This window comes from Squalius cephalus, assembly GCF_949319135.1.
Source record: "Squalius cephalus genome assembly, chromosome: 7".
Lineage (NCBI taxonomy): Eukaryota > Metazoa > Chordata > Actinopteri > Cypriniformes > Leuciscidae > Squalius > Squalius cephalus.
The window spans coordinates 11,752,427-11,778,458 of record NC_137128.1 but is presented as its reverse complement, the minus strand read 5'-3'; the positions used below and the strand labels follow the sequence as shown (position 1 = coordinate 11,778,458).

General features: G+C 38.3%; 1 protein-coding gene across 1 annotated transcript in view; it reads left to right on the top strand.

The window, feature by feature from the left end:
* The window catches only part of mov10l1 (Mov10 like RNA helicase 1), a 44,488-nt gene that overhangs the window by 1,358 nt on the left and 17,098 nt on the right, over window positions 1-26,032 (top strand). The window contains exons 3-15 of the mRNA XM_079876192.1: window positions 1,070-1,226; window positions 3,862-3,974; window positions 5,614-5,801; window positions 6,855-6,995; window positions 14,317-14,556; window positions 17,509-17,706; window positions 19,920-20,034; window positions 20,900-21,077; window positions 22,007-22,077; window positions 22,614-22,705; window positions 22,786-22,844; window positions 23,903-23,997; window positions 24,110-24,191. Coding sequence (XP_079732318.1) covers window positions 1,070-1,226; window positions 3,862-3,974; window positions 5,614-5,801; window positions 6,855-6,995; window positions 14,317-14,556; window positions 17,509-17,706; window positions 19,920-20,034; window positions 20,900-21,077; window positions 22,007-22,077; window positions 22,614-22,705; window positions 22,786-22,844; window positions 23,903-23,997; window positions 24,110-24,191 — 1,729 coding nt within the window. The remainder of the gene's footprint in view (window positions 1-1,069; window positions 1,227-3,861; window positions 3,975-5,613; window positions 5,802-6,854; window positions 6,996-14,316; window positions 14,557-17,508; window positions 17,707-19,919; window positions 20,035-20,899; window positions 21,078-22,006; window positions 22,078-22,613; window positions 22,706-22,785; window positions 22,845-23,902; window positions 23,998-24,109; window positions 24,192-26,032) is intronic.

The window sequence follows — 26,032 nt, the reverse complement described above, 5'->3', positions numbered from 1 at the left end:
ACTCCACCCATATGTGACAACATTTACCTGAAATGACATCATTCGGTCTCTTTAACAGTGGTGCCGGAGATGGTAAGTAGCGTCATACATATTCATATTTTTGATGTGTATTATAGTCAGGGAGTGTACTGTCAAGCTTAACAACTAAAAAAAAAGATGGAAAATTATTATTTTTCAAAATTTTATTTTGTACAATATAGCCTATTTCATTGCTGCCATATATGGTCTACTCTCCTACACTACACAAGGAGCAATGGCCATTTTGTGCAAAAAACCTCAACCCCCCTCAAACTCTCACATATATGTATATTTCTCATTGTTTCTGGGTTGCAAACTTGTGACAGGGTTGAGTTTTTCATTTCATTTATGAATAATTTTAATACAAAAAAAAAAAATAGTCATGGTTTCAGTAAAGGTATACTTGACAACTCATAATTTTGTTATGAATAGAATATTTGATGTAATGTGTCCACTTAAACACTAACAAGCATCCTATGTCAGAAATGGCAGCCACATCAGCAGCAGAAAGACAGTGTTGTAGAAATATGGTGACCCGGGAGAAGAGCACAATATGAGAGAGAGACAAAATAAAGAAATATATAAAACTGAAGGTAATGTCTCCCTTCAAACCGGTTACAGTCTTTAACCCCATCACACCATTCTCAACCTGTCAAAAAACAGGGTAGACGACTAAAAATGAAGGAATTTCTTGCTGATTAACACAATAAAATTGTGGCTTTAGTTAGACATCTAAATTTAAAACATTTTTTACGAAAATAAAGAGACCAGAGACTCACAATCTGTCTATTTTTAACAGACAGATCTGACTTTGACCACACACACACACTGTCTCCAGGAACAGGGTTGAGAATCATTGATTTATTGGGTATTTCTATAGTTGTGTTGTGAGAGTGAAAAGTAACTGATTGTGCAGTCTAGGTGTTGTTCATTAACCTCTTTTCGAAAGCAGTGATATTATGAGCATCTTTTTTTATTTGAAGTGTTGTTGATTTTGGAATGCATTTATTAAAAAGTAAATGATGTGTACAGTTTGTTTTGTTGTTTTCAGGTGGAGCTACAGAAGGACATGTGGGAGAGTGGAGGATCAGAGGCACTCAATCAGGATGACAAACCCAGGCCTCTGATTGGAACAGTGACGTCATGTGATCGGGATGGAGGACTTATAAACCAGACCACGTTTTTCCCACGATCGGCTCTCTGCGAAGGTCAGAAGAGCAGTTTATTCACTTAATGCTCAATAGGATGCTGTGACAGGCCTTTATTGCAGCTCACATACTGATATTGTATTTCAATGTGTCAATAATTAAAGGGCTTTTATCATGTATCTGTAACTGTCTGAACACAAAACAATTTCCCCAGCATGATTGAATTTCCCCAAAAAGCATTTATTGTGTTAATTTTGCCAGCTATTTTTGTAGTCTTAAATTTAGTCCTGTGTCAAATGTTCTTTTTAGTTTTTATCATATTTAGTCAACCTTGTCCTGTTTTTGTTTAGTCAAGTTTTAGTCGACTAAATGTGTTTTAGATAATGAAAACGTAAATTGATAAATCGGAAAGAAGAAATAATTGCATTTCATCAGAATTATTGCACTTTCATATACAGTATAAGCACAAATCTAAAGAATGTCAACTCCTACTCATGGCTTATTTTACCTTATCCTTTACCTTTTCCTGAGGGGTTTTTTAACAGGCTATTTGTCATGGATTAACACATTCTCTCACAAATGAAAACTTGTGAAATTCCTCATAGTAATTTCAATAATTCCAAATTACATTCATGTTTTTCTATTAAAACAACAGCAAAAAAAGTATTGTGTTTTGTCACACAGAGCTGCGCAAGTGCATTTATTCATGTAGTCGAGATCCATGTGTGGATTTATAACAGTACGTCACTGAGAAGGATGGATCTTAGGTTTAGTCACCGAAACCAGTGCAAGCAGCTCATAAAGGAACACAGACTGACTGATTTACACTTCAATTTAAGAAGAATATCTCAAATGGAGATCGCTGAATTCCAGTTTACTTGTTTGTCTGTGTTTTCTGTGTTTTCAGATTGCCGCTGCTTCCGCAGTGTAGAGAGAGTGTGCGCGCATAGTTGTCAGATTGCAAATATTAAGTGAAAAAAAAACAACACCTGGCAGAAAATGTATCCAAGAAAAGCTCTGATTGGGCGATTTTAAAATCTTGACATCTGGTAACCGCAAACAGGAAAGCTTGTAGAGGCTTGTTTAAAAACATATTTTTTGTCATCGAAATTGCATGTTGATATAATCACAGTTATCGTTTAGTGGCGTTGGTGTCGTTTTGTCATCGTAAGTCATAAAAAGAAAAGGTTGTCAACGGAAATCTTTTGTCATAATTTCGTTAAAAAAAAAATGAACACTAGTTTGAGCTATAAAACTGAATTTATTCTGAACTCTGTGACATGACATCGATGAACACAAGCGCCCATGTCAGTGACACATGTTGGATGTCTTAATACTTGGTCTTCACAGTCATGGTGAGGTACAGTAATAAAGAGAAAGGAGAATAGATGCTGTTATTCAAATCCAGGGGCTTGCAGCCAGTTGCAACAATCCTCTTAGGCTAGTAGTAATAATGCAGAAATTTTGTACATTTCAATAAAAACTGATTTATTATTTTTTACAGAAAGAGCAAAAAGAAAAACATTGGGTTATGGCTGAAATTAGGCTTTTACAATTTCTTGATTTTATACGATCATCTTTTTAATGAACAATATTGATTCTCAAATCCCCAAATTCAATCTTTTAGTCTATGCTGTTTTCAGTTGATGCGTGAACAGCGCCTCCCATCCAATAACCACAATATGCTTTGTGCATTTCTTTTGCTATGAAACAAAGTCTCAGCATTTAAATTGACCTTTCAAATTCAACCGGTTGTCTGTTCCTCTTTACTACTGGTTATAGCAATTAACATGAATGAACATCAGAAGGAATGTTGAAAGATAACAGAACCACTTACTGAAATCAATCATGTCTCATGTAATCGATTAATCAGTGTTTCAACCAAGGAAAGATGTCAATAAAACAGCTTGTAAACAATAGTATGTCACATTTACCTCAGAAAAGTCATTCAATGAATATTAACTCATTAGTCAGCTAGAAGAGAAAACTCGAGAGCATCATTTATAACAATTTAAGCTGGAAATGTCATTTACAGGTCTGTGCTCAAAAAATGGGACTGAAAGTTAACAGCTTAATGTATTTGAATAAATCTGTCAAAACAATTAGTTTTTAGTACAGCCACTGTTTATATTTCAACAATAGATTGTAATAAAAACTGAATACTGATTTAAGTTAGCCAGCTACCCAAATTTATAGTGAAGCTTTAATCTTTTAGCTGTTTTTGTCCAGAGAAGTCAATGAGGTGCAACAGTTTCAAGCATGAAAAAGGACATGTAGGTAGTGTAAAAGTAATCTATATGACTCCAGGTCTTCTGAAGTGATGCGACCTCTTTCTATGATGAACGGAGTGAAGGTTGCTATTCACTTTCAAAAGTTTGAATTTGAACCCTTTACAGGGTTTTTGCAGCTGGTCTGTCTCTGATGTGTCAAATGGTCTAAAAACATTTAGGTTTTGTTGAGATCACGAATCCATTACACCGAGAGAAGGATTTGAGCAGAGGAGGCAATGCCACATAAAGCTGATCCTGGCTGTGTAAAAGAGGAAAAACTGAAAAAACAACAAAGAATTTCATATGTAAAATACATACAAACATCACATATAAAAATTGTTTTTTAAATGGTAAAAAAGAAATGCAACAGTGTTTTTAAATCAGTTTCACAGAGTGTTGATGGTGTGTGTGTGTGTGTGTTTCAGGGTTCGAGCCGATGAAGGGTGACTGGGTGCTGGCGCAGTATGTGGTCAGTCCTGCAGAATGTAGCAGTCAGGCTCAAGCTGTCTCTCCACTGCGTTACCGCCGCATGGACGGGGTCAGTCATTCTCACGCTGGGCATGTGCGAAAATCTGGGCTCTCTAAAAGTCAAGAGTGATCACACTTAGGGATGTCCTGGCTAGGGTAGGGTTGGGAATTGAAAATCTGTTCCAATTCTGGAATCGGCGTTCCCCGCCATTGACGGAATTTTCCGTGTTTTTTCACTGTTATACGGTAGAGGTGAAAAAGTGCTGAATCTCCTGATCAAAAAATATGTGAAAAAGCAGCAGAAACAAGTGATCTCATAATCATATGCATATGTAAAATAACGCGATCATCAACATTAAACAGAATATACAGTCCAACCAAAATTTATTCAGACACCTTCAACATTTCTCACATTATCACAGTTTATTCCCTATAGTTTAGAAAATGGTAATAAAATATGACAAGAACTCAGAGTTATCATATCAGTTGATATTTCACTGGTTTTGGCCATCCTTCTGTTAGACTGTCTCACAAATGAATCATGTTGAATATCTGTCAGCTGTTAAATTTAACTACACAATTAGATAATACCCATTTAGCTCAACCAATTACCAAGCAATAATTCATTTTGTTCAGTTTGTGGTTTAAAGTCAAAGTGTCTGAATAATTTTTGGTCCCAAATATTTATAAATTTTACTGGTAGTCTCTGTATGAAGAATTTTTGGGTATAATATGTCAGTTTATTTTGCTATCCTCACTTACATAAATGAACTATAGTGTCCTGCACCCACTAGTAAAACGATATAAATTTGGTTTAATATTATTTTGGTTTGACTGTAAATCAAAACTGCCTAATGTTACTGTATGAAATGTCGACCCAGGACGAGGTACAGGACTGTGAAGCTTTGGGGGTGTTGATGGACTCGATCTACTCCATCTGAGTTTTGATCACTGTTCTGAATCCGATCCAGATGTAGTCTTTGATTAAAAATGTGATTTATTTATTTTTTTCCAGCTTTTTTGCTCAATATTGCTTTTTTTAATGAAACGTATCCACATTCAAATGTTGATGATAAAGAATGCATGAAGCAAGAACAGGGGTGTCCAACCTTGCTCCTGGAGGGCCACTGTCCTGCAGAGTTCAGCTCCAACCCTAATCAAACACTCCTGAACCAGCTGACCAAGCTCTTACTAGGCTAGAAACTTCAGGCAGGTGTGTTGAGGAGAGTTGAAGATAAACTCTGCAGGACAGTGGCCCTCCGGGACTGAGTTTGGACACCCTTGAGCTAGAATTATTATTATTTTTTTTTATTTTTTTTAAGCAGAGGGTCTGTTCTTTCTTTTGATATACTGCATGTTCAGCTATTCATACAATCAGATATTCTGTGGGCCATGACATTTTTTGTGAAAATGATCAAAAGCGCTGCCTGGCAACTTTTAAAAAAAAAAATGCTGGCGGGGAAAGAGTTAAGATCAGGAATTAGATACTTGTTATAAAACTAAAATTTCTGTTCTGCTTATCGATTCACGTGTGTGCATTTTAATGTGGTTTTAAACCATTCAAGCACAAGCGCTACAAAAATGAAGGTGACTTGTCAAATGCAGAAACCAGAGCTGGAATGGGAATTTAGTTGTGATAAGTCAAGTTATTGTCATTTGTGCTGAGCGTTCGTGCGTTGCTCAGGACTCTTGTGCCGTCTGTCTCTCAGGTCAGTGTGACGAGAACACAAGGCAACAGTGGCGTCGTGGAGGACAGCGTGTTCTTCAGCCTGGAGTCTCTGATGGTGCCGTCGGGCTTCAGACCTGCTCGCGGTGACGTGGTGAATGTGGTGGTGTTGGAGAGCAGTCAGTCGCTCTACTGCTGGAGAGCTCTCTGCATGACGCCCGTTCAGCACAGGTGACGTCTTCCCTTGCTCCTGCGTGGCCACGTTTACACCGACTGCCATTTATCCGAGAAAACCGGCAAATTTTACATGTGTTTTGCTGTCCACTCACAGAATTTGAGCACACCACACGAGACTTAGAAGTCAACACCCACTGCTGTGATTGGGTAACAGTTGTTTATTAAAATCATTTTTAGCATCCCAACCATTACACATGTGAAAGCGATCATCTCTTTCTGCTTGACGAGTTATAACACGAAATATATTTCAGGAGGTATGTTGAAAGATATAGTAGAATTTACTGAAATGTGTATCATGTCACATGTAATCGCTTAATCAGTGTTTTAACTGCGGAAAGGCATCAATAAAACGGCTTGTAAACTGGAAATGTCATATAACTGTATATGTTCAAAAACTCGAAAAATGAACTTCGAGAGGGGGATTAAACAAACAGTGCGTGTTCTCAGTAATTTGAGAAAGCGAACACTTTAGCAGGCTGTGTTATGTATAATGTGAACGGAAAAAATCTAAACTGTCAACAGTTTTTCCAATGACAGTCCAGAGACCAATGAAGTACCACTCAGCATCTTTAAGGGGCCATTCAGCACAAGTGTTGGAAAGTGTTCAAACTGAACACTCCTCTCCATAATTGACATAATTACATAATTAATGACATAATTAATTATAAACTGCATCATGAATTAAACCAGTCATTGAAAAGTTTGTTCTAAGAACTAATTTGATCAGTTGAGTAAATGAAATAAGGAGATCAGTTGCCCAGTTAAATGTAATTACCGAAACTTTAATTTTGGTTTCGGTAAAAAAAAAAAAAAAGTAGGACATCACTATTTAAAATATTAAATTCTTGGCATTCTACCCTGTGCAATATTTGTTGTTTTGTTTCATAAAAGAAGAAAACAAAAAAGACAATTCAATTGCTAATTGCAACTCTTTTTACAACAAACCAGTCACAAACCAAACTGTCATAATCGTGAATTGAAACATTCATTCACTTACAGTCATGACTTTCTCCCCTCACATCTTCTCTCCGTGTGTGTTTCTGATAGTCCAAACCCCTCGGAGCTGAAAATGCCCGACGCTGAGATTCACAGTTTGCTGGAGAATAAGGGTGGGCTTCAGGTCAGCCAGGAAACACAGTTTGGGCCTCTCCTACTGGGACACTGCAAGGAGCTGCTGATCTGGATCCAGTGAGTTCACACACGCACACATGTTAGTTAGTTTTAATTAGAACGAAAATCCTTTAATTTATTTACCAAATTGGGGTGACATTGACCAAAAATTATATTGATTTTTCTGGGATTTTGTCAATCCAGGTATTTTGTTGATCGTAATAATCAGACAATATTTTGCAGTGTTTTTCATGCTGGTATCAATGAATGACTGGTTGCTGATGATTTTCATTTTCTGAGCAGTGGTCAGTTCACAGCAGTGAATTTAACTTTTCCATTAAAAGGCGATATTTGTCACCTTGAATTGATTTCCGGGGAATTTATCCTTTATCTTTTGTTACATTTAATCAATACATTAAATTAAAATAACAAGATACAGGCACTTGCCTAGTGTTATCTAAAACACCTCTTCATCCCTCTTCATCGAACACTGACTGTTTAAAGTGCATCTGGTTAAAGACTTTTACCTCCTGAATCTTTTCCTCCGTGGTAAATAAATCAAATAAATCAAATCTGAATATCAAAATCCATTTTTGCACTGCAGAAGTGGCACAGAAGCTGAATTTAGATGTATTTACACTATAATTACAATTGCAATAAATAATGCAATGAGATTAATGTTTTAAATGCATGTTAAGTATTAAAATATGAAATTAGTTTTATTAACCTTTTTTAATGAAATGATACTTTAAATATGAAGCTAAAACTGCCAGCATGTGGCAGCAAGTCACTGTCTTAATGAGTCACTTAAAGGGATAGTTCACCCAAAAATCTAAATTAGCCCATGATTTACTCACCCTGAAGTCATCCTAGGTGTATATGATATTCTTCTTTCAGACGAATACAATCAGATTTATATAAAAAAAATGTCCTGGCTCTTCCAAGCTTTATAATGGGAGTGAATGGCTGTATGTCTTTGGAAGTCCATCAAAGTGCATCCATCCATGATAAAAGTGATCCACGCAGCTCTGGCGGGTTAATAAAGGCCTTCTGAAGTGAAGCGATGCGTTTGTGTACGAAAAATATCCATATTTAAAACTTTATCGACTAAAATAACTAGCTTCCAGCAGACGGCCGTAAGACATCGATTTACGCCAAAAGAGTAACCCTTGAACTTGATGCACAACGTAATGACGAACGCGGTTGCCCAGCCCTGTGTGTTTGAACTGTGTGTGTTGTTGAGAGGTGTCAATTGCCATCATTGCGTTGTGCGTCAAGTTCAAGTGTTACTCTTTTGGCGTAAAACGATTTGTACGACCGTCTGCCGGAAGCATTTGGATTCTTGCCGAATGAGAGAGGTACATCACGTGAGCCCATACATTTAAGCTTTGTCGGCTTATGTTTTGCAATCTGGTCACCCGATTATCAATATTCCATTGGACGTGAAATATCTTGTTTCTTTTCCCAAATCTTCACTCTGGTCTAGACCATTTTCGCTGGGGGATTATAAACGTTTCTTCCTTTGATTCACTTTTAATTTGTCCTACAGCGTTTTTTTTCTACTTTACCACAGTATAAAGGCGAATAGAATAGGCCTGATGCCTTTTTGCTTGCACATCAAATTCTATTTAACACAGTTTGCGCTTGTTATTATGGTAAGGCGCGTCAAGTTTATTTGTGCATTTGTCGAGTGCATTTCACACACACTTGGGATTTTAGTTTCGCTTTCGCTGGCAGCACAAAATCAAACATAGCCTAAATGTCTTGACACTGCGGAAGATAAAATTCGCTCTTCAGACCTTTTACAACAAGTGTCCGTTGTTGGAACATCAGGAGAAAACATGAAGATATCAGAAAAGAGATGGTCTCTGTCCTGCTTGTGTCCCACATCCCTCTCCAAGCGCAGAGCGGTAGGCTATATAAAGCGTCTTTGTCGGAAAATATAAAACAAATGTTTTTTTAAATATGTAACTTATATTATTTAGGTTACCAATATTTACTGATATGTATTTCAATGTTGTACAGGCTGTAGTGTGGTGTTTCACTAATGCTAAAATAGACACGCGCTGTTACCAAACACACACACACACCACTAGCGGCGCCAGGATTTTGATTGTAGGTGGGCCTCCAGAAAATTGGATGGGCCAGTTAAAATAAGCCTCCCCAAAAAAACGGGTTCCCCTTCATCTCCGTTCCAGCACTTTTCTGCGGTACTGAGGACAGCGACTCAGTAGCCTACCTGTGTGGCTCTTGTGTCGCTGTCCTCAGCTCAGTGCTGAAGCGGACAAAGACATACACCTTGGCAGTAAGCCTAACTTCATAGCCTAGAAATCTAGACGCACCCTAGCGGCAGCAAATTTTATTTTGCAGCCAGTGTGGTCTACCAACTCTCTGTTGACTTTCGAGCTGGAAAAACCAAACTCAGGTCAGGCCAATCACATCATGTATAGAGACGGTGGGCGGGCTTAACATAATCAGAATCAGAATCAGAAAGAGCTTTATTGCCAAGTATGCTTGCGCATACAAGGAATTTGTCTTGGTGACAGTAGCTTCCAGTACACATACAATATAAAGTGATGACGACAGAGTTGCGACGGTTCCCTGCTACTTGAAAACAAAGAATGGCTGCTGCTGCTGGCGAACAGCGGTCTTTCGAACCGGCTTTGGCCGCGACTCTGGAGGACTTGAAGTTAAGCGTTTCTTTGAGAAAAGAGCAAAGAACGGCACTTAAAGCAACACTAAGGAACTTTTCCTCTTCGGTTGCCCTACAGGTTGGAAGCGGAATTGTCCATTACCGCTGTTGTAAATAATTTCGCTGCCCGCACGCTCGCTGTTTATCCAGCACCGGCTTTGAAATGAACGACGTCCACAGACAATGTCGAGTATTTTGCATGATTTCATGAAAATATGATGTATTGCGACATCAGAAACAAAGAAAAACTAAATAATGACTATTGTAATGCTTGACGTAAAGCAAGTCAAATTTGTAGTTTTCTTATGTCTCATTAGAACTACAGAAACGCGACCCGGTTTGGCAAACTTGCATAGTGTGGTTATAGCAGATATAGGGCTGCAAAGCGAATCCAGAAGTGCCTTTCACCCTGTTACGACTTGATGAACCACTAATACGATTTTGGAAAACATTATTTTAAGGTAAACAATGTTCCTTAGTGTTGCTTTAAGTCATTTTTAAAAAAGGAAGATGTGTTGGGAGTTTTGCCGACTGGATACGGCAAAAGTTTAATATACCAACTAGCTGCCTTCGTTGCTCTGATTGGTTGTAGCGCTGTCCTATTGCGTGCAGAGGGATTTTGAGAGACAACCGTTTATCCCGCCCCTCGGATTGAGCCGATTGAGGCTTGCCAGGCTACTAACTTCATTTATCTCTTTTGAACGTTCAATACGTTCAATTATATCTTTGGAGGGTCTGTTTCTCTCTCCATTTATTTACCCAGCACGGCGGGCAGGGAACTGTCCAAAATTATTTAACTGTTTCTCATAAATTCAGAATGACAGAAGAACTGTATCGACATTTCATTTCGACATTCCACAATTATTTCTCCTGTAGCTTTTTTCTTCAGAATAATTAAATGAATAACATATCTAACCATATAAACAACAGCATAACAATCCGAGATGGCTGATAAATAATCACACATGCACACAATTCAATTCAAACTTGCTTGTGGGACTTGGGGCTTGTTACAGCAGGAGACAGTGGGGTTTCGTGCTGAACACAGCAAGAATGTCTTGATATTCCAGTGAATCAGTCAATTCCCTTTCAAATGAAAGCAGGGACAAAGAGTTCAGTCTGTCTGTCAACATTGTTGCCCTGGTGCCTGTTTTTATCCGATTGACAGCTGAAAAGAGTCTCTCCACAGTACATGTCGTCATGGGCAATGTGAGGAGGGCCCGCAGGAGACTGTTCATGTTGGGGAAAATATCACGGGGGCATGCGTCGAGCACTTCTACAAGTGTTTCTTTTTTCTCGTTTGTGGTCTTGTTGTACCCCTCCTCTGTTCCCCGACATGACTGATGCGCCGTCAAACCCAAATCCGACGCACAACCCCAGGTCCAGCTGCAATGGCTCCAGCACTTCCAAAATCTTAGCCGATATAGCATCTGCAGTCATGTTGTCCGTTTCCACAAATCCCACAGCCCGTTCTTTCAATGTGCCGTTGTGCAGGTATCTGACGCATACTGCCACTAGCTCTCTTTTTGACAAGTCTTTGCACTCATCTGCTAAAATCGCATAATATGTGTCCGGCTCATCATGCAAATCTGCCTTTTATTGTTTTGACAAGGAGTGATGCTGCGATTTCCAGTATCTCATTTTGTATAGCGTGGTGCAGTACCATCATGATGTGCTGTCTATGTCTTTCGAAGAAGGACTTGTCGCTGGCATCGTTGTTCAGCTGGTTAATAATATTTCTCCGTCCTGGCAGGTGACTTTGCTTGAAACCATCCATTTTCCCCAGCGCTGCAGCATGTGCCCTGCTGGCTTCATATTTGCCACAACCCTCAGAAAAATGTTTCCAGTCTTTGAAGCCCGTATTAATGAATCTATCCTCATAAGCTGCTTCAGGGACATGACGACAAGACTTACGAAAAACAGCATCTCTTGAGATTGGGGAAAGGCCCACCCAGGCCCAATGGTAGCGCCGTGGCTGACACACACACCACGGTGTCACCGCCGGTAGTTGGGCCATTACCACCACGGTGGTAAAAAACTGCCACCGTCACAGCCCTAGTTATATCGCACATCTTGAGGCTTTACATAATCATCAGACGATCTCAGTGAAATGTAAAGGACGTACAGGAGTGGGTTGATATTTCACATGAATAGGCTTGTATAGGTTATACTGTTGTATGCAATTTAAGCAAACGAAAGATTAAAACTGTCTACGTCGAAGACTTCAAGCACATACAGGTGAATAGATAATTATCCTGCTTTATTGCACTCTTATTTCAAATGTTTATTTCTGATTTAATTACAATGATGACCCGCCATAATTTACTCTGTCCCGCCATAGTTTACTCTGTCCTGTTTTGTAATGAACCTAAAAGATCACTAACGTGGTGTTTTGCGTCATTGCTTTGGCAAAGCATCTGTTAATCGAACAGAAAACAAAATTGTGACATAGCTTAGTGCACATATCACACGGCAATGGCTGCGATCTTACTGAATAGGTTGTGGCGGGTTTCAGAGCGAAGCGCATTGTTCACGCCAGCAGCTCATGATTGTTCACAGTTCACAGAAAATGAGCTCCATCGCTGCATGTGCTGTGAGTTTAATCTGCATTTTTGACTCTACTCCTGTGCATCCAGTTTAACTTACATACATTTTGTTCTTGCATTGATGTTACATTTGTGGCAATTTTGCACTTTGACAGTCAGTATCTTTGAATAGTTTCACAAATGAAAACAATACTCTTTAAAATCATAATTTGCATTACGTTGCTTTAAACCCCAAAATATACAATGCCATTGTAAAAAAACAAAAACAAAAAAAAGTTTCAATGTAGCTAGCTAATTTTTTATATTAACTTGTAGTTTAGCTAACTACTTTTTGAGAGGGGTAGTTGACTATATCTTAACTACTTTAACTTATGCGTAGCTTGTCAAACTACAGTTTGTCAGCTGGGTTCGCTTCTGTTGCAGCTTTGTTTGGAACTATTTTAGCTTGGCGAAATTGAGCAAAACAGACACTGTGTCTATAATGCAGGGGTCTCCAACACCTCTCTCGGGCTACCAGTAGGTGGTAGCCAGGTACCAGGAGGTGGCTCGCCAAGGGGCCGTTCACATATCACGTCTTTTGCACGCTCGAGTTCGTTATAATTGAAGCGATGCGCTCAGTTTTTCCAGGTGCAGCGAGATGAAAAAATCTCAACTTTTCAGAATGCCGCAAGCGCACCGCAGGTCATGTGACAAGAACCAACCAATCAGCTTCACCCTTTCCGTAACAACATTGAAAGCTCAGTCAACATGAAGGATGGGGGTGCACCCAAATACTACGGGTGTTTTTCTCTTCTCCGTTAATAAATCTTGTAGCAGAGCTACAGCAAACGTTTTTCGGTGGTGGAAATCCATTAGCCACTAAAACTTCTTTGTCGTTGTGGAGAGCGCAGTGCATGGTTGGATAGCAACGACATACGCCACGGGAAAATCGGACCGAATTTTACTATTAATAATAAAAGATAAGCTAAAGTGCATTGTAAATGTCAGTAATTTATCTTTTTTGACTCTAAAGTCTGAAATATGTGAGGTTTATCTTTTCATAAAACCTTTTTTGTCAAAACTTTATTTGAACTTGTACATGTTAGTAGATAATCTGGCCATCATTCTTAATGTTATTATTTTATATTCGATGTAAAACTTGGTGAATTGATTTCATTGTGTAGAATTAGTACTTTTTGAATTCTGTGATTAACCGTGATCATTTTGGTCACTATAATCATGAAATGAAATTTTCATGCCATTTCATCTCTAGTTATGATCAACTAAAATCAACTATAATTGTGTTTTTTCAGTATAATATGCAAAGTACAATTTTCGGAAAAAAAACAAATCTCTGATTCTGTTCTTTTCTCTGACATTTAAGGGTGACATATAGACCTACAAAAACTCTTTTAGGTCTAAAACAGTTTGGATAGTTGTTAATATGAGAGTTATGAGACATTATTTAAGAGATTTAAGTATTGTGTTACATGAGGAGCTCTCAGCCACTTTCATTTTTAAAAAGTAGCTCTCAAATGAAAAAAGTTTGGAGACCCCTGCTTATGACTTGCAAAAATAACTTCTAGTTTATTGAACTGTTGTATAAAATCAATAACACATTCACAATTGTGCTGATATTCTCGGTCATTCGACTAGGACTGTCAAGGCAAAGTGAGTGACGTACTCGATAATGTCTGCTTCCACAGCATCAAGACAACAATTACCGTATTACTGAGAAGATGCATATCTCGCACCGCCAGTTCCAAACCTGTGTGACTTCTGTTGTGGAACACTAAAGGAAATGTTTAGCAGTGTCTGAGCTGTTTTTTTCTCCATACAATTAAATAAAAATCCCATAAAGAGTAACCTGTATGACCCATGTGCAGGAAAAACAGGATTGGCATTTGCTGTTGTGTGTGGCGTGACTGATTGCGCTGCACCAAATTAGCAAAAAAATATATGAGAGCAATGACATTTTGCTGAACTTCTATCGTTTTCAATGAAAGATAGCCACTCAGATGAGTAAGTGATGACATTTCATTACTAGGTGTGCTGTTCCTTTAATGCTTGAATGCCTTTATTACAGTAATGTGACGTAATTAAAAGGACTACATTGTGACATCTTTTCATGAGTTGAAATTGATTGCTCGTGTTGCATATGTTGCTTCTCTCTCTAAAACAGAAACACGGGCTCAGAGAGTCACAGGCTGAAGTGCTGTGAGTTTGCAGGATGGGACTCGGGCCAGCAGTTCTGTCTCAGTTCTGTGTCTCTCAGCAGTGGCAAAACTCAAGACATGCGTGCCTCCGGCAGCGGGGAGGTAGAGGACGGTGAAGATGAAGATTCTGTGGAGACTCAATCCCTGCGGATGCTGGAGATTGAACCCGGAGAGAAGGTGTCCGTGACCATCGGCTGTCAGGCCAAGTGAGGGGTTTATAAATGCATTAATTCACTCCATATCCCCTTTCACACAGCAATCCCGGTAAATTACCGTAAAATTGCCTGAAGGACTTTACTGGTAAATGCAAAAATGTGCTGTTCACACAAGCAACAGTGTTCTGGCTTTTTACCGGTAACGGACCATTCACACATCAGTTCCAAATACTGATAGTGTTACAACTTCCCTTACTATTTTTGAAAAGGTCCTGTTCACACATGATCTGTTACCGGTAATTTACCAGTAAAGACTGGATGTGTGAAAGGGGCTATTGTTACTGCATGATATATTGGAATAAAACTGAAATCTTGATTTAGCTACCACATCATGCACCATTGGGGCAAAATTGCATTGTTGAGAAAAAAAATCTGTTTAAGTCGCATTTTATTATTACATTCAGAAATAATGTTAGGTATAGTGGTGTTCATATAAACAGTATTTATCATAAATGCCGAGCCTAAACAAATTTTCGAAATGCAAGTGACTGTGCAGGGAGACGTAACTGTACGCTGATGGAGAACACATCTGTGAAGTTTCTCCTCCAGCTCAGGCCAGCGAGCTTTGTGTCCACCATTAGCTTTAGTCATATTCATTTCATTAAGTGTTGTTTCACCTTTTCGCCAGTCTCTAACCAATTTCTCGCTTGCACCAATTTGCTTTCTGCTGCACTAAACTGAACTATGTAACTCTAGAATTTCAATGTTATGAAGAGGATGGGATATGTATGGATGGGGTGTGTATGAGGATGGGGTGTGTATGCGTACTCTATTATGCTTGCTTGACTTCAATAGACCTTAGTCCGGTTTTAATGTTTTAACACAATAAATGGGAAAAATAATGAAATATTTATCTCAAATTGAACAGAAACCTTCATCTGACTGTGTTAACTGACGGCGTTGACAAAACTGAACTTACAACTGAAGTTACAACAACAACTGGGACTGCAGAGACTTCAGCATTGTATAAAATATAAAAATGTAAAAAACTTTCAGGACTGTGTCCTACTGTGAGATCCACGATGAGCAGGAAATAGGAAAGGGGTCCTCAAAGTTAAAGATGACCATGACATTGCCTGATTTATTCAGAATTATAAAAAAAAAAATTGTGACGGAGCTGACGCAAACTTTGGACACAACACAACTTTGATAGGCAAAACTTTGTATTGTTTGATATTACAGATCTCTGCCTTTAAATTGAAACGTATATTTCTGAATCTGACAGCTGATGTAAAATAAAGGCTTGGGCCGATCAGTTAAAAAAAATGCTTAATCGTCCCTGATTACATCCCTACTTTCAGTGGATTGTACTGTTATTTAACAACATGCATTATTCAGCTGACATCACGTCTTCCCGATAAAACAAAAAATGTCAGTAGACAAAAACGGCATGAAACAGTTGCGACTGAAGGAAAAAGCTAGTTCCTGTCTCTATGAAGCCCCTCCTTCTGAAAAGCACACTGTGCTCTGATTGTGATTGGTCAACCAGCGTGTTTAGGAAATGTCCCACACTAGTAACTAACTCAACCAGGCCCGCACCTTTATTCTGCGGATGCCTTGGGTTGGAATTATTGAAATGAGGAATATTGTGACGTGTTCGTTCCCAGAAGAAAACTCAAGACTACAATGGAGGCGTTTCTGGGAGTTCAGTAATATAGAGAATAACTCCCGCTGGAGGGACTTTGTGCTTTATAACTTTGCAGAGCTTTTTCATGCTCAAACAGCAACATTACACACTAAAGATACATATGTAAAAAAACATAATAGGTCCTCTTTAACAAATTTAAATTTTGTTGTGGGTTTTTCTTTCTTTTTAAAATATCTAATATACATACAACCGGCACATCCGGGAACTTCACTGTCAATTTCGTAACCGCCCCTTTTTAGGGGAAAACAAGCCAGACTTCCCATAGACTTCAATACAAAATAGCGGCACAAAACAACGTCCGTACACAGCCGGCAGACGTGTGTAACTTCAGAAATCACTTAGATGAAATATGTCGAGTAATTATATGTCCACACTGCTTTCCATAGAGCGTGAACGATACATTTATAAACTTAATTTGGGCAACTTAAAAACATGTCCCTTTCATTCTACCATCGTCAAATTGGTCTAACAACCCCACCCATTGGCCAGAAGTGTCTTACCCGGACATTTACTCGTACCTCATCGAGTCACCAGGTAGCCAGTGAATGATTTTACTACGGTTTTAAGAAGTAAACATCTTTAAATGTATAATATTATGTCTTTATATTTAGAGTAGCTACTGAGTGCACTTTTCTGTCCAGCTATACAACTAGCCTGATTTAGCTTTTGATAGCATCATCCGTAATTCATGATATTTCCATAACAGCAAGATATTGATGATGATGGCAGGCAGAGATGGGCATAAATACATGGAAATGTATTTAAAATAAAATAAAAATACAAAATACTGTGTGGAAAAATTTGATTAAATACAAATACATAATAGGGGTAGCCTACTGTGTGAAAAAAAAATGTTTAAATACAAATTACATGTTTGTAAGGGTTAGTACACGTCCTCAATCCGATACTGTGTATGGCGCTCGCCGGATTGTTTTCCCCTAAAAGTGGGCGTGAACCTTTTCAGAGACGTTCTATGACGCTACGCCGGTTGTATGTATATAGTTTTTGTTTGTGTTTTTTTTCATTTTAATTTCAGTTTTGGTTATTTTAGTGTATCGAGTTAGACTAAAATGAAAATGAGGAACATTGCTTTGGTAGCAATCTTAAGGAAAATAATTATTTAAATTTTAATTATAATTAAAAAAAAAAAGTTTAAAAATGTTTTTTCTTTAATGGTTTTAGTTGACTATAATGACTCTGGTGTGTGTGTGTGTGCAAGCTGACGGCTGCACACGTCTTCCTGGTTGAAACGCATGGTGAGGTGTTTTAATGCTCTTTGAATGTGTTTGCTGTAGGACTCTGGGCCGCTCTGCTGAGCTGCTGCTCCTGCACTTCTCCTCGTTCACCATCGCGAGGCGTCTGGAGGTGTTGGTGAGCTGTGCAGAGGAGGGTCTGCTCAAACCCAGCATGCCCTACACCGCTCTAACCGCAGTGCCAGCGCAGCCGAAGCCCGTCCAGGTGCTCACGGTCACGGCTCCTCCGGCTCCCATCAGGTGACGCTCGCTGATCTCATCCTGAACATCACTGATCGTCTGCTCAAATGTGTCTCCTTTCCTCCTTCACTTCCTCAGTGAGAATGGGGGGAGAACACTATGTAAACATAAAACCATGTCTGCATTTGTGATCGTAGAAACGATAAGAAAGTGCTACTCTATACTGCTCAAAACACTGTTTGAATAGTTAGTAGAAAATTCTAGAAATATGAAAACATACTTACAGGCTGTGTCTGTGAGTCAGAAGCACCAGACTGTACTTGCAAAGATGAAATTGCCCACTATTTTCTAATTGTGTCCTCTCTTGGAAGGCCAAACAAAGTAGTTTGGCTTTCGCAACGAAAAACACAGCGTCTCCACGACATGACGTGCCGGCGGCAACAGTAACACAGCGAGAATAAAAGTTACCCCTTCCTTCTTTGCGTATACATTTGGGTGGTGTTATGAAACTCTGCCCCCACACACTGACGTAGATTTGTGGAGGCGTGATCGAATGAAAGGTTTTAGGAAGGCGTGGCTGAGCCTTAACTTTTACAATGAATGTATCTTTAGGTTTGAGACTTTGAACTTTGTAACTCTTCAAATCTTATTCATGCTCAAACAAAAAAAAAAAAAAAAAAAAAAAAAGGAAAACAAGAAATCGCATCATATGACCCCTTTAAGTTATATATATTAATTTTAAGTAATTTGGCCTCTAAAACTGCTATAAAATCAAAGACACATGTCTAACCAAGTTGCGTTAAAAATTTGAAGTTGACAAAATTTTAGTCCGTCAGAAGGTTTTAAAGTACCGGTTTTAAAGTATCTACGAAAAACGGTTTTCACAGTATGAATTGTTGAGTGTTTAAGTTTTTTAATTATCACATATTTTAGTAATCATTATAAATAATGTCTGAAAAAAGGCAGTAGAAAGTGCACCAAATGATCCGTTTCCGGCACACTGAGAATTTACAGGTTAAACTTCTATAACTTTTTTTTACACTTTCATTTTATTGAAGCTGCTTTTTCTACAATAATCTGCTGAGTGTCCTCTTTAAAGGTGCAGTATCTTATTTCTCAAAGTCGTTTTTGAACATTGTTGATATTTGAAAACCCAAATAAACACACCCCTCTTTTCATTGCTCCGTCTCCAAAGCTCACCCTCCAATCCTATCGCCCTTTCTCGAACCCCGATCGCTAGCATGCGTTAAACACAGCATTCTCTAGCAGTCGTCAGCCTGCTCAACTCTCACTAGCTGGCCTCCGTTACACACGCATTGCAAGAGTGGATGTCTGTTTATCGTAGCAGAAGTTCAACAAAATAATGCTTCACGAAAAATGAAGCGAAGATGATAAACGAACGACAAGGAAGCACAAAAAATTAACATACATACTCAAGAGTAAATACAAACAAGAGTTGGTTGTTCGTTGCCAACAGCACAGCAGCTCCAGACACACATGACACTCAAACCCAGTGTTACTCACATGTGGAGCGAATCAAAGCAACCCCCACGTCTGTTTTCAGGCCTTCTCCAGCGCTGGAAAGCTTTTCTAATATTAACACTGGTCTTAAAGCTCTTTCCAGTGATATTTTTATAAGCTTTTCTCTTTTGTAATGTCTCTCAGCCATCTCTCTTTCTACAGTCTTTCTTCACATCTCCCTCTTGCTCGTTCTCTCTCCTCCACCGTCATACGCCCCCTAATGCTGATTGGCTACACATTTGTTGTCGTGTCGGTCCGACTAACTTTCAAACAGCGTTTTTCAAATATCGCTTACCCCACCTTTAAAAAGAGACTAACCATATTCCAAAGCATTCATGAATTACAACCATTTGAGTTCAGATCAATGATCAAAAATGGGGGGGGGATAGTTACAAACTCGGAACTGTTGTTTTTCCATTACATTACATTACACTTCTATTACATTTATTACATTCCCTCATCTTCATCTCAATTGCGAGTTATAAAGTCTTTCTGAAGAAAAAAAGAATTGGACTTTATAACTCGCAATTATGATTTTTATAACTCGCAATTGCGAATTTATATCACACAATTCTGAGAAAAGAAGTTAGAATTATGAGATGAAAAGTCACAATTATCCTTTAAATTGTTTCATTCTGTGGCGGAAACAAGCTTCCATAATATACTGTGCATAATTGTGTGAATAGTGAAAATGTACACTAAATATGTACAACTTTTTTTTACTTTTTTGAGCATTTTGTCTCTTTCGACAGGCTTACAAGGCGGCATCTTCCAAACTTCTTGGGACAGTACGCCGTGCCGCAGGCTCTCAGAGATTGTGTTGAAGCCCAGAAGGACGTGCTGGTTGTCCAGCCGGCTCTGGCAGAGGTAACGTTGACTTCAGTGCTGTCTCTCCCACATCATCATTCATCTCAGTCGTTGCTCATAGGGCTTGATGAAATTACCAAATTCTGTGTTTTCCGTTTAACTTTTTCTGGATTCAGTTTTAATGGTTAAATTAAATGTTTGTTATCCAAAAGCATGTCTAGTTAGGTGAATTTATGAAACTCATAATTTAACAACAATATATTAAGTTTAACAATTTAATTTTTAGGGCTCTATGAAATCCTTTTTTATAATTTTTTTTATAAAAATTTTCGTGATTTCTGTATTCCATTTTAATGATTTAACTGAATTTTTAAAATCACAAATTCTACATTCTACTATACAATTTCTATACAATACCGATACGTTGAAATCGATACTGATATGATGCCTCCAAACAGAACTTTTAAATGATTACTAAGAATAAAATGGGTAACGATACCCACTTAACATTTATATTTGAAAGCCGTTTTAACATTCAATACACCTTAATTACAAATGATTAGATTATGTTTTTGTGAGAAAAGAGCTGATCTCGCGATGTATATTATGAGAAAGTGTTTTTTGACCTTTGATGCATGCAAACTTATATGAGACCTCCAAAACAAAACGAGGAACCTTTAATAGCATAACAAGGGCTTTTTAATAGCAGGTGTAAACAAGGCTTGGGAGTTAAAGTGTAATCACCAAATAGAATTGCACAATAATGACTTTTAAATGCATTTCTTGAACACTACCTCCATCTGGTTGGACAAACATAACCCCACCCCAAATCTCAGCATTTGATAGAAGTATTTTGAAATGCTACTTTTTTAATACACGTCGCTTTTTAATAGAAGCCATCATAGCTCCTCTCCTGTTTTTGCAGCCCTTGAGTTTGTCGTCTATGTTGCCGCGTTTCTCTGCTCTTCTGTGGTTGGAGGAGCTGGAGGCTGAGAGGGAGCTCAGAGAGTTCAGCCTCATCGGCGCCATCCTCAGGAAGGGAGCGGTAAACTTACACCTGGAGGTGCCAGGACTCACAGAGGGCCGGCCAAACCTCTTCATTGGTGAGGATGTTCTCTAGTAATCTGTAACTTTTAATCGTTAGCATGTATACGTTTAGGGGAAAAATGATTCAGCTAAAATTAATTGGAAAGCATAAGATATGTCATAAAATAGCCCCACTAAATCAAGCACTGAGGCAAGGAGGAACTAGAGAAATACTGAATCCAAAATATAATCGTTAAAGCTACACTGTGTAGGATTTTCTCCCATCTAGCGGTGAAATTGTTTATGACTACCAACTGAATATTACTTTCTAGCCCCTCCCATTCCGAGGGCGTTTTAACTCCCATTATAAATGGCAGATTCTATGCTTACGAGAATACTTGATTAGTTGGTAGAAGTAATTACACATTAATGAGCACATATCATTTTGAAAGAACAAAGTGTTTTTTTGCTAATAATCAACTTAAAAAATTACACAGTGTATCTTTAAAGTTGCAGTATATAATTTTGTGTTCAAAATTTGTAAAATGAGCAAGTACATCATGAATCCGTTTTCCAAACTGTGTTTTTGTCTTATCCTGAATCACTACGGTACACCTATAATAAGTGTGTTTATATTGGGACTATTTTAGACTGGCCCAGTACGTGCGTGACTCGTCATAGACATAAACCGAGAGAAGTAGATCCGGCTATAATGTTCTTCTACAAGACGCATGCAGTTCTGTTTATTAACCACTAGAGCGTCAAAAGTTACGGACTACAGCTTTAATCACTGTCTGATAATAGGAGATAATACTGAGTGAGAATAATGTGAGGGTGAGTAAATGCTAAAAAAAGTTTCATTTTTGAATGAACTATTCCTTTAAAAAAATAAACAACTATTAACATTGGTGATCAGTTAAAAGGAAAATAGCAAATGTTGCATCTAATTTTGTATTACTGTTTTGTTTGGTGTACAGAATACTAAAATTGTTTAATCTTCCTCTAGGTGATAAAGTGGTTCTGAAGAAACCCTGTAGTGGAGGATTTGTTCTTGAGTATATGTCATATATCACAGAGGTATCTTGACCATTTCTATTCATAATGTTCAGATTATTCTTTCCTTTTAGGTCTGCAACTAATGACTGTTCATCTCAGTTATTAATCTGACCATTTCTTCAAATAATTAATTTACGTTTACATTTATCAATGCTTTTATCTGCATTTCCTGGTAATCAAACCCATAAAAAACAAAAAAACAAACATGTTTCAATAAACAAATGAATTTGTAACCAATAAGAGGGTGAATGTTTTGCAGGAATACTCAAATCCCCTCTTCTGAACATAGTAATGCATTACTGAGGTAGCTTTGTCCTGTAAATGTATGTGCATTTAACAACACGTGCAATCTGATAAAAAAACACCTGATAAAATGCTTTTGAGCATAACCCTAACTTGCACTCTTATTCTGTGGCTTGTGTAGTTTCACAAACACTTGTTTTGCAGTATAACAGTATTATATGTCACATCTATATATAATGTGTTCTTGTTTTGGTCACGGTTTGTAATGTGATTGAGATTTGTCAGTCAAAGACTCTGTGTATTGACTCTCCCAGATCTCAGAAGATGACGTGAGTTTACGTGTGAATGCTGATTTCCAGCACAGTTACCTCGGAGAACCTCTGGACGTGGAGTTCACCTTCAACAGGTGCTGCTGGCTCGCTCCCCCTTCACAGTGCTGGCATTTCATGTCCAAAGATTCTTACACCAATATCCTGTTTTTCCCAGGGTGACCACGAGGAGGTGCCATTGTGCTTTGGAGCAGGTCAAACATTTTGGCGACAACAGTAAGAACCACATTGTGCCAATTATCATATATATTTGCAAAGTCATATTGCTTTGAGGAATAGCTCTCCTCAAATGGTTGCAAATGTTTTTTTTTCACCATTTGGCAAATTATATAACACTCCCATACTTTTATTTCTGAAAATGTTCTTGCGTAAAAATGTGAGTAGCAGTTAAAAACGAGTCTCGACACCTTTCTGAAGTTCCTGACATAATGTCTAGAAAACGTTAGCGCTCCTATGAGAGATAAAAACACAGTCTTGGATTATTTAGTGTGACATGCTAAACCGCAGTCAATTAAATATCTTTTCATTGAATCACAGCCTCTGACAGTCTCAGACACTCAGACACTGCTACAATGGCCAATCTAATGACAGTATCGGACTACTGCTACACAGTTCAATCAATTGTGACCGAACTCTATTTGTTAGTGGATGCCCTCAGCTAGTCTTCTAGTCGCACGTTTACGATATTAATTTAATTACTTAAATATATACTAGGGGTATACCGGTACACAGAAGTCATGGTTTGGTACGTTCCTCGGTTTTGTGTTCACGGTTCGATACGAGTTCGGTACATTTACAGAAAGCAGCGGTTGCTTTGTTTACAGGGTTACCGGGGTAACCGCTGCATTTCTATATCAATATATTTTATTCTGTATTAATATCGATACATCAGCGCCACCTGCTGTCAGAGAGAGAGTGTGTTTTTATTCAGCGCGTCTCCTTCACTCATCCCGCCATGCGCTGCTCATGTGTTTTGGGCTTGTTTACACAAGAGTGCGCATTCTCTTTGGCGCAGCATGCAGTGCATTACATATTACAAGATATTACATTTTGTCAAGAATTAAGAATACAGCGTGTTTCAATCAATACAGAAAGGGGTCAACAAGACTTGCATGTTATCGGGTTTTAAAAATTTATGGTGGTTTTGTTCTGGATGAATCCCGGTCCTACTGTTGAGATTTTTACCATTTAAAAATATAAAGTGGATGAACATTTGAGTTGTTTTGTATGGAGAAACAATAGTTTATGTTTGGTGTTGCTTTGTCTCGGTTGAGTTCTGTTTCCCAGCATGCTCGCACAGCAGCCGCCCCTGTGGAGCGGAGAGTGGGGTCCTCAGGAAGAGGAAGAGCATCTCCCAGAAGAGGTCAAAGTGAGGGCGTTCATTTATTCATCTTAGTTATGACGAGACCTAAACACGCTTGGAGTCCGTAATTATGATCATGTGCTTGATAAGTCTGGCTGTGTTCTGATTATGTCATCAGGAGAATGACGCAACCCAAACAATCAATGGCTCCTCGTCACTGACAGCGGAGATGGTGTCTGTGGCCACACAAACTAAAACAGGTAACTCAGAAAATAATAAGTGGAATTAACTTACATTTTCTTCACTTTTAACTGTACACCTCTTTCAGGGACCAAGTGCTTTAGCCCCTATTGTAATGGTTGGATTTCTTTATTATTTTTCTTCCTAAAACTGTCTATGGACGCCCTAGGGAACCCTTCATAGGAAACTGGTGAAATTTGGCACACTGATGATGGTGCTCCTGAATAGTAATGTGACTCTCGGACCAACTCCACAGCACCACCGGCAGTTCCAATATTCTCTTTTCTTTTGGTGACACCCCTTGTTCACCCGATTACTCTTCTCATGCTGATCACAATCAGTGTCTTAACCAAAACTAGCAAGTACAGCCCCCCCAATGTTTATACCATGGTTAATGAAAACAGAATCAGGCTATTAATTAATCGTATATACTGGTGTTGTGAGCTTTTATAAGCTCTGAGTTCCCATATGAGCTGATCGGATCAATTATCAGCACAGTATGACTGTAGCCCAGTTGTTTGATAAATATAAAATAATGATAAAATGTGTGACCCAATTGAATTCTATTGGAAATTGAATCACCGTTACTATGATTTATCAAGTTTTAGTGTATTTATTGTGGTAAATTTTGACTAACTTGCTACAGAGTTTAATTACTAATCGTTTTAGTAATTAGGCCGAATTTCAGCTTTGTGAATGTTCAGTTTTTGCTTATGCTGTGATGCACTATGAAATTATTGTGTGGCAAATGAATTATAATAGTCTATCAATTTAATAATAAAAGTAGGCCTTCCCTAATAATAATAATAATAATAATAATACAATAATACTAATAATAATTTAATACATAAATTGGAAATGCTAAATCCTCTTGATATTGATAGCTGATGCTTGTTTTGACTATCTCTGGACACACGATATCATGGTCTATTAGCGCAACACGGGTTTATCGCACATATTTCACACGTATAGTGTGAGCAGTCAAGTCGCAGCTCGACGTTCAGACCGTATAGTGTGAGCACATAAAACGCGAGCTTTGGCTTTACATCGCATGAGATCTACTCGTTCAGTCTGAGTAGGTAACCTTGCTGAAATCGCAGTGTATGCCCAGTGTAGCCATAGTTTCTAGATGTGTAGGCTGCTATTTTTCATAACAAATGCTATAGATCTTTTTTTTTAAATAATAATCAACATTGGCCGTAGCATAGTTGTGAGAAGCCATCAGTCTTACCTGTAATTATAGCCTTATTGTAACAAATGCTGTAGTTAATCAAGAGCTTTAAAGGTCCCGTATTATGCCCCTTTTCACAAGATGTAAAATAAGTCTCTGATGTCCCCAGAGTGTGTATGTGAAGTTTCAGCTCAAAATACCCAACAGATCATTTTTTACAGCATGTTTAAATTGTCATTTTTTGGGGCTCAGAAAAACGAGCTGTTTTATTGTGTGCCCTTTAAATGCAAATAAGCTGCTGCTGGATGGCACAGGGGGCGGAGCTTCATGAGCTCGCGCTCAGTCTCTCAGGACAATTTCACCTCACGGAAGGATGATAATATCAGAAACTCTCAGTAACGGTGTTCATTTCGAGTCGGACAATAATGCCTACAGATTCAGAGTGCTGTATAGAGATGAAACAGGTATAGTTTAGTAGTTTAATTACGGTTATTATAACGTATTTGTCATCTGCTTGTATGTATCCATTATTTATTAATAGCCTACAAGTCTGCTGTCTGAATGATGATCAAACATATACTGATGAGTTTAATAAAGTTTATTGTACATCACACAAAAGATGAAGCGTCAGTTTTACTTCAGAAAATCACCGTAAGAGCTGAGTAAACACAGTAAGTTATTAGAAGTGTG